Source organism: Echeneis naucrates, chromosome 2 (genome assembly GCF_900963305.1).
Source record: "Echeneis naucrates chromosome 2, fEcheNa1.1, whole genome shotgun sequence".
Lineage (NCBI taxonomy): Eukaryota > Metazoa > Chordata > Actinopteri > Carangiformes > Echeneidae > Echeneis > Echeneis naucrates.
The window spans coordinates 13,932,820-13,944,414 of record NC_042512.1 but is presented as its reverse complement, the minus strand read 5'-3'; the positions used below and the strand labels follow the sequence as shown (position 1 = coordinate 13,944,414).

The 11,595-nt window shown below is 41.3% G+C and overlaps 1 protein-coding gene across 3 annotated transcripts; it reads right to left on the bottom strand.

Annotated features, from left to right (window-relative positions):
• Positions 1-4,255: 4,255 nt before the first annotated feature.
• On the bottom strand, positions 4,256-11,358 carry arl13b (ADP-ribosylation factor-like 13b). 3 transcript variants are annotated; one of them, XM_029518465.1, is made up of 10 exons: positions 10,865-11,358; positions 8,871-8,941; positions 8,531-8,780; positions 8,242-8,347; positions 7,846-8,048; positions 7,260-7,374; positions 7,033-7,159; positions 6,629-6,757; positions 6,275-6,343; positions 4,256-5,664 (listed from the first exon to the last, which is right to left on the bottom strand). In XM_029518465.1, exons 1-10 carry the CDS (start codon positions 10,921-10,923, stop codon positions 5,588-5,590), a joined length of 1,206 nt encoding a protein of 401 aa, XP_029374325.1. In that variant the 5' UTR covers positions 10,924-11,358; the 3' UTR covers positions 4,256-5,587. The 3 variants fall into 3 exon arrangements, with proteins under 3 accessions (XP_029374325.1, XP_029374334.1, XP_029374341.1); XM_029518474.1 differs by having other exon boundaries at positions 4,256-5,520; XM_029518481.1 differs by having other exon boundaries at positions 11,293-11,340.
• Between the last annotated feature and the right edge of the window lie 237 nt (positions 11,359-11,595).

Here is an 11,595-nt window from a genome sequence, read left to right as displayed (position 1 = left end):
ATGATGGTGAATTTAATGGCCACAAGCCTGAGCTCTGCCTGCAATCAGCTGCTTCATATATAAGAGCTTTAGTGCTACTCATTCAAGGAGTGATACTGCACATACAGCCCACTGCAGGCTTCTGCTGCTCACATTTTCCCTCCTCTCCCTCAATTCAAAACAATATATACAGCCAGTGTCTTACCTGAGTGGCCTCGGGGGGGGGGAATGCAAGGGGGGGCAGGGGGCATGTATGATCATTCAAAGCTGTGCAGAAGAAAGAGGAAAAATAAACACAATAACGTCCAATGATCGCACTTAATCCTGGTTCCTCAATCGTGTTTTAGTTTTAAATATTTAATAAAGAGACTTTCAGAAAGAAGGAAAGCTTTGTGCCACCTGCGTTCTTTTGCAAATGCTCCTACAAACAACAAGAGTGTAATAAAGACAAAAACAGCAGCCAACTTGAGCTTTGCACTGACGCTGAATTTTCTTTGCAGGTCCCTATCCACTGTAGCTCTAATTGCTCTGTGGCTCTAGCTGGCACTGGGGATGGTACAGAGGGGAAAACACAGGCCACACTTTCAAGATTATATCTGAAACAAATCTATAATTATATTAATCAAATCAATCTATTTATATGCTTCAAAATCAAAACAGTTACATCAAGGCACTTAACATATAGAACACATCTAGACCAATCTCACCTTTCTCACTTTGGATTCTCTGGTTCTCTCATTTATACAAATGGTGCCATGTATTTATCATTTATACCTGCATACTGGTGGATACAGTAATAAATGACAGGTGAACCTACATATTTACTTACCATTTATTAGTTGGTAATTGATCACAATCACCCCTCAAGGATTAATAGAGGAAAGTAAAACTCATTTCATAACTCTAAAATGTTTTTCGAACCTGACGAAAGCTTTCATAGAAGATAGGACAAAATAAGGTGCTTTATATTCAGCTGAAAGGCCACGGCTAATGCAACTGCTTTGGCTTTTAGTTTAAATGGATTAGATCCATTATTTTGAACAACCTTTCACATAGGAACCTAAAGGGTTTGTCAATGAAATCCTGAAATAATGCAGATGGTGGTCTAATGTACTTATATCAATGGCAGGAAAGAAAGTACTTCCTGTTGGCTGACGATGGAATCGACAAAAGCAGACAAAATCAAGAGAGCGAGCGAGCACCACAGGGTTTATACGTGACCAAGTTCAAACAGACTACGTGTAGCATTTCCAGATGAACGGCAGCCCCTCCTGGAAACAGAATGATTTCTTGTCATGTTCACACTCCCTTTGCTGCTCACTGTAGACACTGAATGAACACAGTGGTGATTGAGCCCATGAGATCGCCTGTGTTTTAAATGTTCAACACCCAAACAAAGAAAAACAACTGTTAGGGAGGCGATGCATTTCATGTGTCTTGCTGGAGTGGTTTCATGTGAAAAAAAAAGGTGATGATTGTAAAATCAACTAAGCATTGTAAGCATCACACATGTATCAGAGGTGAGCTCCTTCAAATTTCCAACGGCGCCTGGCCTCTCATTAAAAGTGATTATTAAACGGGAGAAATCTCCAGTGTGTTCTGGGTGGTGAGGTTTAGTTGAATAAGATGGTTTACTTTCATCCTCCCGGGAGAGACATCTTCTACCACAGAGCGTACCGTACACCTTGCCCCAGTTTACGCCTCGTCTGCGTTATTATTACACTTTACATGTTTCTGCTTTAACAGGAATGAGTCTCTTTGCATGAAAATATAGACTATTAGAAATAAACTAAATAAATAAATCGACTCGGGATTTTATGGGAAGAAAAATGGTTCAAAATCCTTCACTGTTATTTATTGTGGCATGTACTGCATCATTTTTCATCTCAAGGGTTAGAGGATGTGTTGGAGGTTTTAGAAATATCTTTGCAAAAACAATATGTGGATTTTTGAAGTACTGTTTTATTTATTCTTTATTTTTTTCATATATAATCCAAAAGATGCACCCAATAGGGCTCCAAGGACACCCACTCATAAAAAGTTCAAAAACTCAGTGATTAATACGAGAAAATCTGAATTCTGGATGGTAAAATAAAGAAAAATAGACACAAAGGATGTCAGCTTGTTGGCATCCACTCTGGATGTAATCTGGATGCTGTCTGAACCTCTTTTTTCCAAAGATTTCCATTCCGTATGCAATATTTTTCACTTTATTTGTTATTTTGTATCTTCATATTGTAATCCTACTGTTTACGCAGATAATGACTATATTAAAGATGGTAATTTGGGTGAAATAATGACAACAGAATTGGCTTTGCCTGGTAATTGGGCTGCGGCCATCTCCCATTGGCTGATTGTCCCCTTTATTTTGCTTTAACAGTGTGCAGGGGAAAAAACCACAGAGCTTGATTATACTCTTTAGTGTTTTCTGATGGCTTACAGACCAAACTCCTTTTGAGTTTGATTACAGAACTTTTTTTACACTGTCAGACTACATTTGCACGATAATACAGGTAGATATCTATTGTAGAAGAAGCGGTTCCAATTTCTCCACTAACAAAACCCTTAATAGAACGAAACACAATGCAGCCTCATTATATAATCCTGCTGCTTTTGCAACATGGGGGTTTTTTCTCATTTCATCATTACACGAAAACTTTCTCTCTCCTTGCTTAACGCTCACTCTTCTTCAGTCTTTGGGGGTTTGCTGATAGGCATCCAGGGCTATCTGTAGAAAATCACTAACTTAAAGCCCAGCAGAGCACGTGGGGCGACGTGAGGTGAAGGGGGTGGGGAGGGGGAACGGGGAGCACTAAGTGTTGAAGTCATCTGCTTCAGGGCACCGGCACATTTGCCGTGCTACAGGACACAGCACTACCGCAACAATTTTGTGCTCTCTGGCGTCTTGGCATCACTCACTTAAATGAAGCCTGCCTGTGTAATGACAGCAGGGGAGAGCAGTAATGAGACAGCACATTATGGCTCTGCTCTGCTATGTGCTATAGATGCTGCAAACAGATGTCTCACAGTGTCTGAATGAGGGAACCAAAACAACTCTTTTTAAAGGAAAGCAGACAGTTCAAGCTTGTTTCCAAATTCTCACGTCTATAATTATGATTATTCATTCTTTAAAGCAACATTTGCCTTTTCTTTGCTTTAATGCAATCCTCGAGGCTGAACTGAGCTGCGACAGCTGAAGTTTTTGGGTTGTCCATCATTTCGGAGCAGGGGTGCATTTTAGCATGACTTGTTTTATTATACAGCCTAATTCCACAGTGAAAAATGCTTCGCCCTCTAGTAGTTTCATCTGTATTCGTGACAGATCAGCACTGGACTGTGTGATCAGAAACAAAAGAAATGGTGTATCCAGGCTCTGTGTGTTTATAATTGTAATGAGTTCCATCACATCATTGTCTCCAGAAACAGGGAGTCAGAAAATGTGACATTACCTATCACTTCTAGGCCTGTGAAGACAATCTATGGTTTACTAATAGAACAACAAAACAATGCTCATTTAAATGCAAAACCAGTTACCACGTCTTAGTTATTTGTCAAACCCGGCACAAAGTTTCAATATTGTTCTCTTGCGTTTCGATGTCTTGCTTTGATTCATTTTGGTCTTTTGTTCTGTCTGAAGAGCCGCGTAATGAAGCCCCTCATTCAAATATCTTTTTTCGGTTCAGTTCATCCGTCATTGTCTATGATGAAAGTCCAGGTTGGGCAGCTTGATTGTGTCACACATTTGCATATTTTCAGTCACAGCCTTGTTTCCCAATAGAAACAGTTCAAACCACTGCAGATTATCTCCATTATATTTAAACGGAGATAATTTCAGCAGCCCCCTGTAGCAAACAGCTGCTGCCAACTGCTTAAAAACTTGATAATTGTCAGCCATCGTGATTTGAATAGAATGATTGTCAGAGCAATATAATTTGCCCTGAGGTAGCCATATCAATTCCACCTTAAAAGAAAGCAAGATGCAGTGTCATCAGATTGGTTACATGCCATTTGTTTTGCACCTTAAGCCCCTGAGAAGTCTGCATCTATAGCATAAGGAAGGATCAACATTACACTGGGTACTGCAATAGTTATCTCTGGGTTACAGAAAAGATTTTAAAAATACCTGAGAAAAGACATCTGCAGACATTGTATGATTTTAATGAGCGGCGATGACAGTCAACCTGATCCTTTGCCTGTTTCTGGCCCTGGGACGAGAGCAAAAAATGTAATAGCTGACCAAAGTGTGAATAAATAAAGACAAATACATTCCAATCGGTCAAGAATATATTTTAAATATATTTAATTGTGCTGTTATAAAATTCAAACTGGGTAGAAAAAATATTTTTTCAAACATCGAACTCATGAACAAAAGATTGTGTTGCACTGCAGCTCTGAAAAATCTATGTTGTGCTTTTAAAGTGATATTTCGTGTTTGTATTTTTGCTACTGATATTCTCATATGTTCTGACCCAATACTGGCTGTTCCAGGTGTCGGTGTAACGATATTTTCTCCTCCCTCGAGGAGAAACGGCAAACTCCTCCAACACAGAACTTAACTGGGGCAATGGAATGTTCCAACTATATTTAGTTGCTTCTCCAGATTTTTGTTTGTGTTATTTGATATGCAATTTTATCTATTTCTGAAGTGAGAATGGATGCAGAAGTCAGAGTAAAAAAAAAAAAAAGCTGGAACAACAGCAGCAGCAGCAGCAGACGAAGAAGAAACAACAGTGGGGGCTCACACCTCAGGGCCACCTGAGAGGGAGCAAGTCTGACGCTGATTCCCACCTCAAGAGAAATACCACTTTAAAAACACGTGCACAGTGTGAACAGGAGAGTGCATAAAAAGTTTGTAGCCCTGTAGACAAATGTTTTCATATGTTTCCATTTCTGACTCATAAATAAAAACAGAAGATCCTTTATGATGCTGCTGGCAAGATTTTTTTTTGCATTTTTTGACAGTAAAAACTTTAGAAATGAAATTGAAATGTGAAGACATTCGCAAATAAAATTGACCAGTTAACTTTTTCATGCACAGTACACATGTTCACCTCTTTCAGTCAACGTTGACAACTGTTGTGAAAATGTACAAATTTCAGAATTTAAATGATGAAATTTGAATGAAATCCACATTCGGGTACATCCACAATATTACATGGAACTTTGTTTTCACTACAAAACTAAAGACGCAAAAATGTGTGAACGAATCCATTATTCTGGAACAGACACAAACACACATATTGTTACAAGAAACATATCTACATTCTTTGTCAATTAAATGCTTTTCATTTGGATGAACACTGACATTATCAATAAAAAATAAAGTTCACGCTTTTTCCAAGCGAAGATGAAAATCAGTCAAGTTCAGTGTTTCATCTTTGAAGACAAAATGCAGGCTTTGAGCAGGACCTCATTTTCCATGATGCTCCTGTGCCTTGTGTCCGTTGCACTTCCCCCCCCTCGCTGCCGTCCTGGGTCGTCCGTGCCTGTGTGTGTGTGTTTGTGCACGCATGCTCGTGTCAGCTCTCTACACGCCGCCCACTTGAGACAGAAAGCAGAAGGGGAGAGCAGTGATTGGTCGGGAGTCAACCTCATTCAGTAAAAGCGGTTAAAAAATGACGTCATGAGCATCGCCGTTAGGCCGCAGCCTGTTGGCAACAGGAGGGAGAGGCTTCTTGAAAAATTCTGTGGAGGGGATGAGGAAAAAAAAATAAGGTTTCACTGTGTTAGAAAGCTATATCCACTGAAACCTTAAAGAAAAACACTCAATATAAGCAATGTGGGAGGGTGGGGTGGGGGCAACTTGGATGAATGCACGGACAAGCCTCGGAGTTGATTTAGATCTCTGCCACCATGAACGATCCACACACATTCAAACACATGCCTGGTGAGATGCAAGAGAAGAAAAAGGACAGCCATGTGGGTGAGATACTAATTAAAAGTCCACACACGTCTCCAAGGCAGACAGAGTTCAGTGTATCCTCTGCACTCAGAAAACTACCACCGCTGCTGTGATTCCTTCCCAGGAAAACAACAACCTGGCGCATTTTTATGTTATGATGAAGCCGGGGGAGAGAAGACACTGACGCCTGTGCTCCGACTGGATGTGGATCCGAATTACGCTCAGCACATTATGCAGAGAGGAAACACTGATTCACTGCCACAATTGTTAGTAAGATAATCCACACAAAGACCAGGTTAGTGAGGAAAGAAATGGCTGGAGCAAAAAGAAATTATGCATGAAATTAAAAACAGAGAGGGATGAAGCATGACCACAGTTCACAGGGAGCTTTACCAGAATGCTTCGAGTCCCCCAGCGGCTCGAGTTTTGGCAGCCTAGACACTTTGGGTGTTGCCCATCCCACTATACAAAGAAATAATAATAAAAAAAATCAGCCTCCCTAATATCTCAACAGTAGTGTTGGTTGCAAAATGACACACTCGGTTCAACAATAAAAGAAACATCTGTCACCATAATTAATTTTTTCATCTCCTCCCTATGCTAAAATTTCATCATTAGGTGTCAAAATGTTTCCTTGACGTTTTCAGCTCACCGTTGTATCTTTCATGAAACCATTTCTACTGAAGTTCTGCTAACTTCCTCAGCTGCTGGACAATAAAAGCCTCCCTTGGTTTGCACTGGACTGACCTGGAGGAGGTGGAGGGGTGGGGCTCTCTGCTGGGGCGTCCTCCGTCCTCAGCGGGTCCACCCGGTGCTTCCTCTTCAGGTGCAGCTTCCTCGTCTTCTTCTTGCTTTGTTCGCCTGTCGTGGCTGAACCTACGGAAACATTTTATCCTTTACTCCACCTTAATGTTGAATCATCAGATGGAAGCGATGCCTAACAGTGGCTTTATATGGCTTTGTGGAATATGGATTGTTTGAGTCTGTGGATGTTTGTGAGATTTTTGCTTTCAGAGAGAAAACTAATTTGATAACAGGCGTTCTGTTTTTCAACAATCTCAGATTTTTTTTCTATTTGGTACAAAGTGCAAACTGAGTTTTGATTATACTTCAAGAGACGTGTGTGATGGTTTTAAAGGTGCATAACTCACCTGAACTGGAATTTTCTGGTGTTTGTCTGGACTGTTCCGGTTCTTCATCATTGTCCTCCTCGTACTCCAGGCTGTTCGTTGTTCCCTCCTGCAGCCCCTTTTGTCTCTTCCTCTCCTTATCCTCATTCTGAGAATAACATGAAAGACAACACTATCAGCTGTGAGCACTGCAGCATCAACTCCAACCAGATGTCTTAAACAATCCAGAGACATCAATAGTCACACACCACAGAGATCACGTTGCTGATTGGCTGGAATGGGCTGGGCATGTTTTCATCATCAGGGGCTTCTTCCTGGACCGGCCTGCCTTCCCGCTCTGCCTCTTCCCGTTCCTGTCGCTCTCTGCGGACAGAACAAGATCCAAGAAGTTAACCTTTCAGTATTACGACACACAAGTCCTGAGTGGCTGGAATACATTTACAAAAACCGATCTGAAGTCAGATTTAATTATAGTGTGCATTTCTACAAATTGGCTTTTCCACGATCAGCAATGGGTTTGTTCTTCAGTAATAAATGAGATATTCATTGTGCCCTTTACTGTCACTTCAGCACAGAGAAGCAAAAGGAAATGTATATTAGCAGACGGGGGGAGACCACGAATATTGCCAACATTGGCATTTTGACATTTCCATTTCTCCCTCACTTCGTTTATTATTCCACTCTGACCACCTGCTTCCCTCCTTTACATTTCCTCCCTTATCTGTCATTGACTTTTTCTATCTCCCCTACATTGTTCAACCAAAGTCATGTTTTGTTTCAGCTGAACATTTTTCTTCATCGTACAGATGATCATTTTCCGTGGTTTTGGCTCACCTCTCTTCCCGTATCCGCCGTACTCTCTCCGCCCGCTCCTTCTTGTCCTGCTCCTCCAGAGCACGCTGCTCGGCTGTGTCCTTCTGCACACGCTCTGTAATGGCTTCATAGTCTTTGGCAATGTTGCTGAGAAGCCAGTTCAGGCCCTTCTTGATGGACTTGTCAACCTTCTTGCCGTAACCAAGGACAGCAGAACAAGGCTCCTTTGTTTGAAATATAAATTGAGAGATTAGATGCTGACATTGTAAAGATTTTTTTCAGCACTTTTGGATGGAAACAGCTGCCATTTGAGAAGTCGCTGCCTCTCTTTTAGTCTATATATGGAAATAAGTGCAGTTGAATTAGGCATCCTTCATGTCATTGAGCTGCCAAGACCATAGGTGCACAAGCACTTACTATTTGACAGAGACACTTGTTCTCATTCACAAGCTTCTCCAGTGACAAGTTTTCAATGATGTCTGCCTCAGCCAGCGCTCCCTCCTGGTCCTGTTTGTTTGCAAGCCTGGAGGCAGGGAGAAATAGAGATCTATTAGTGATTGCTAAATAAATAGAGAAACTTTGCACTGCCTCTCTCTTGACAAGGCAAAACAGCTTCAAGCACATCTGCTACACTGCCTGACTTTTTTTTTCCACTTTTTGCTTGAATTTAAGTCCGTGTCAAAGCCCTGGGCGAATTCAGACTCACACCAGCACAGGTTTGCCAGCGATGCGCGGGTGCTGAAGGACCTCAGCCATGGTCTCTCGTGTTTCCTGGATCCGCTGGACATCGCTTGAGTCCACCACAAACACCACACCATGTGACTCAGAGTAGTAGTTTTTCCAGATGCCCCGGATTCTCTTCCCGCCTCCGAGATCGAAGATGGTCACCTCAAACTTTCCCTGCTTCAGGTCAACCTTGGAAAAACCTACTGTTGGAGCCACATCATTGGGATTGTCTGAAAGGAGAGAGAAAAACAGAAAGAGAAAGGCATTTCGCAGAGGAAGTCAAAAACTGCAACATTGAACACATTTATAACAGCCCAAACCTCCTTGGATTCCTCGCACTGTGGCGGTTTTCCCTGCGTTATCCAGTCCCACCATGACCAGAGTCACTTTCCTATAAGAGAAGAAAAGAAGAAAATGAAATACCTTTACACAGGCATCACTGCTGTATCAGTCAGGCCTAAAGGTCCAGATTGGAAGTGCAGCTTTAGTTCTGATGTGTCAGAGCTAAAGATGCAACCTGGCATTAGTTCCCATGACGCATATGTGGGCAAAGATAAGCCAATTAATAATGTGAATGACCAACATAAACACAAATCTGCACAGTCGGCTGCAAATAGTCACAGAGTCAGCAAACACAAATTCAACTCAGACATAAAATCAAAGTACATTATACTGGCTTCCTGATTTAAATAGGCTGTTTGTGCTGATGTACAACTAGCTGTGAAATAGCTTTTCCATTAATATATCACTGTACATGCTTTGAAAAGTAACTTTTTTTAGTCTGTTAATGGCAACAAGGCTCACAGTGACAAATAATGGATTTCATATCCACACTGATGCGGCAAAGAAATAAACAGATACACACTCAGCCATTTCTACAGGTATTCAGCAAACGCACAGCTGGGTGGCAAGATGAGAGGGTACCACATTGTATGTGCAAGGGCGACAAAAGAATAAAACAAGATTTGCCGCACAAATTGCTTTGTTTCTGCTTCAACAAAGACATGATCACAGCCTGGCAGTGCAGAAGCTGAAGCACTTTTCCAGCTGATTCTTCTTCTTAAAAAAAAAAAAAAAAAAAAAAAAAGAGCAAAACAGTTGGCACATTTAAAAAACTGTTCAGCAGATGCTTATGCCGCAATAATAACAGTAATCAACCAACACTTTAGATTTGCATTACTCCTCCTGACAGGTAGTTAGAAGAAACAAAATATAATAAGAACCAAATGCCTCAGTAAAGCAAAACTTCTTGGATCATGAAATAGGCTAAGTTGCAGCCAGCTTTGTCTCCTGGCTCTATACTTAACTTAAAAACCTGCGCCGAAAAGACATCAACCGTACAATCCATCTAACTGTCATCTGCAGCCAACTGGCCTTCATCAGGGCAGCCTCTTAATATCACCCTCCAAAAGGTTGCTGGAGCCGCTCTGCTAACCCATAACACTCGCTGAACTCGCTGTAAAACTCCTCACAGCAACACGCCAAAAGGAAAACACCGACTGAACAGACCTGGCTCTGAGATTAGGGGAGGATTTCTGACTAAGTCCAAAGGATCAGTTCCCTCACAGGTACCACGTGGGTTAAATACCATCAATTATATTTTACTGGTCCTGCTGCTCCACACTCAGACTTTTACATGCTTTTTAATCAGTCCCTCAGGAGCTACCAGCTAAAAAACCCAGAATAATGCCAGCAGGCTTATAGGAAGTTCATTAAAAGTCCAGAAGGGACACTCTGGCTGTTCTGAAACAAGCCAACTAACTTATCAGTTCACCTACTTGGAGAACTGTGCTTATGATTGATGAACCTGGAGATTATTTTATTATTTAATTCATTTTCTGGTATTTAAAATGTAATGTTACAGTAAAATATGCCCACTGTAATTGCCAATACCAAGGAAATGCATTTTTATTCAACCAGCAGCCAAAATCCCAAAGTATTTAAAGCAAGATCATTTTCAAGAGCAAATAAACAGAATGACTACACAATGAGTCTGCTGTCAAATGGCCATCATTTCCATCAGTTCAATACACGTTGATGCCCATTGACAGTTCAGCTTTTGTATTTATTTATCGTATAAATTATAATGATAATTAAAAGGCATGACACTGAATCCAACGTGTCGTTTTTTTTATTGCTGGATAATAGTCACTTAGTGACACATTTCAAAATTAAAAGTTGGTTTAAAACTGACGTGTGTGACATTTCACTTCTTTATCATTCGTTCAAATGTCAGCTGATGTGGACAGAAAGTATCCCACAGACACAAACTACTGAAACAGCAGCTGCCCCTCTCATCTCCCTCCAAACTCACCTTGCAGGCTCTCGCCAGCGTTTTAGCCAGTTGCAGCAGTTCGCCATCAGGCTAAACATCACAGTCCGAGTCCGGGTCCGCGGTCCAGCCCTGTTCAAGCCTAAATCCGCTACATACCGAGCTAACTCATGATAACTTCAACCATGGCAGCTTTTAAAACAGCTGTCCTGAACACAGAGGCGATGACTCAAGTGTGTGTCACCATGTGTGACAGATTAACTATTCGCGACAACATCGATGTCCAGATTTCCAAAATCCGTGCCCCGTTCACGGAGGCTAGCTAAAGCTAAAGCAGCTAGCGATAACGGGCTCTGGGCTGCTTGTTTGGTTTCAAACTGAGTAAGAAAGAGGTGTGATCATCGCTGCGATAGAAAAAAAACTGTTTACATGAAATAACCAAATGCTGCTTATTTGGGCATTTTACTCACGGAACATTTGCTACTTGACGCGATCTGATTTGTTGCGCTCTGCTTTTGTTTACGTCGTCTTTTCGGCTGCTAGGCTGCGAGCGCGATGACGTCATCTGGCGTCATCAACAAAGCGACGTCTGTAAAATGAGTTTTTGGATTTACACTGAAATTTAATTCACATAATTTATTTTATTTATTCTTGTGGTAACTAGTTTTCATACTCAGTTTTAAAATAAATACACCTAAAAATACATTGTTGACACATGCAGGCTCATGATTCGTGTTCATGGCCTCAAAAAGAAAGTAGTGGAATAAATCTGG

Coding starts and splice junctions, on each gene's coding strand:
- arl13b (XM_029518465.1), bottom strand. CDS start 10,923: ATGTTTAGCCTGATGGCGAACTGCTGCAACTGGCTAAAACGCTGGCGA. Junction 8,942..10,864: donor CGCTGGCGAGAGCCTGCAAG/GTGAGTTTGGAG, acceptor CTTCTCTTATAG/GAAAGTGACTCTGGTCATGG. Junction 8,781..8,870: donor AGTGCGAGGAATCCAAGGAG/GTTTGGGCTGTT, acceptor CTCTCCTTTCAG/ACAATCCCAATGATGTGGCT.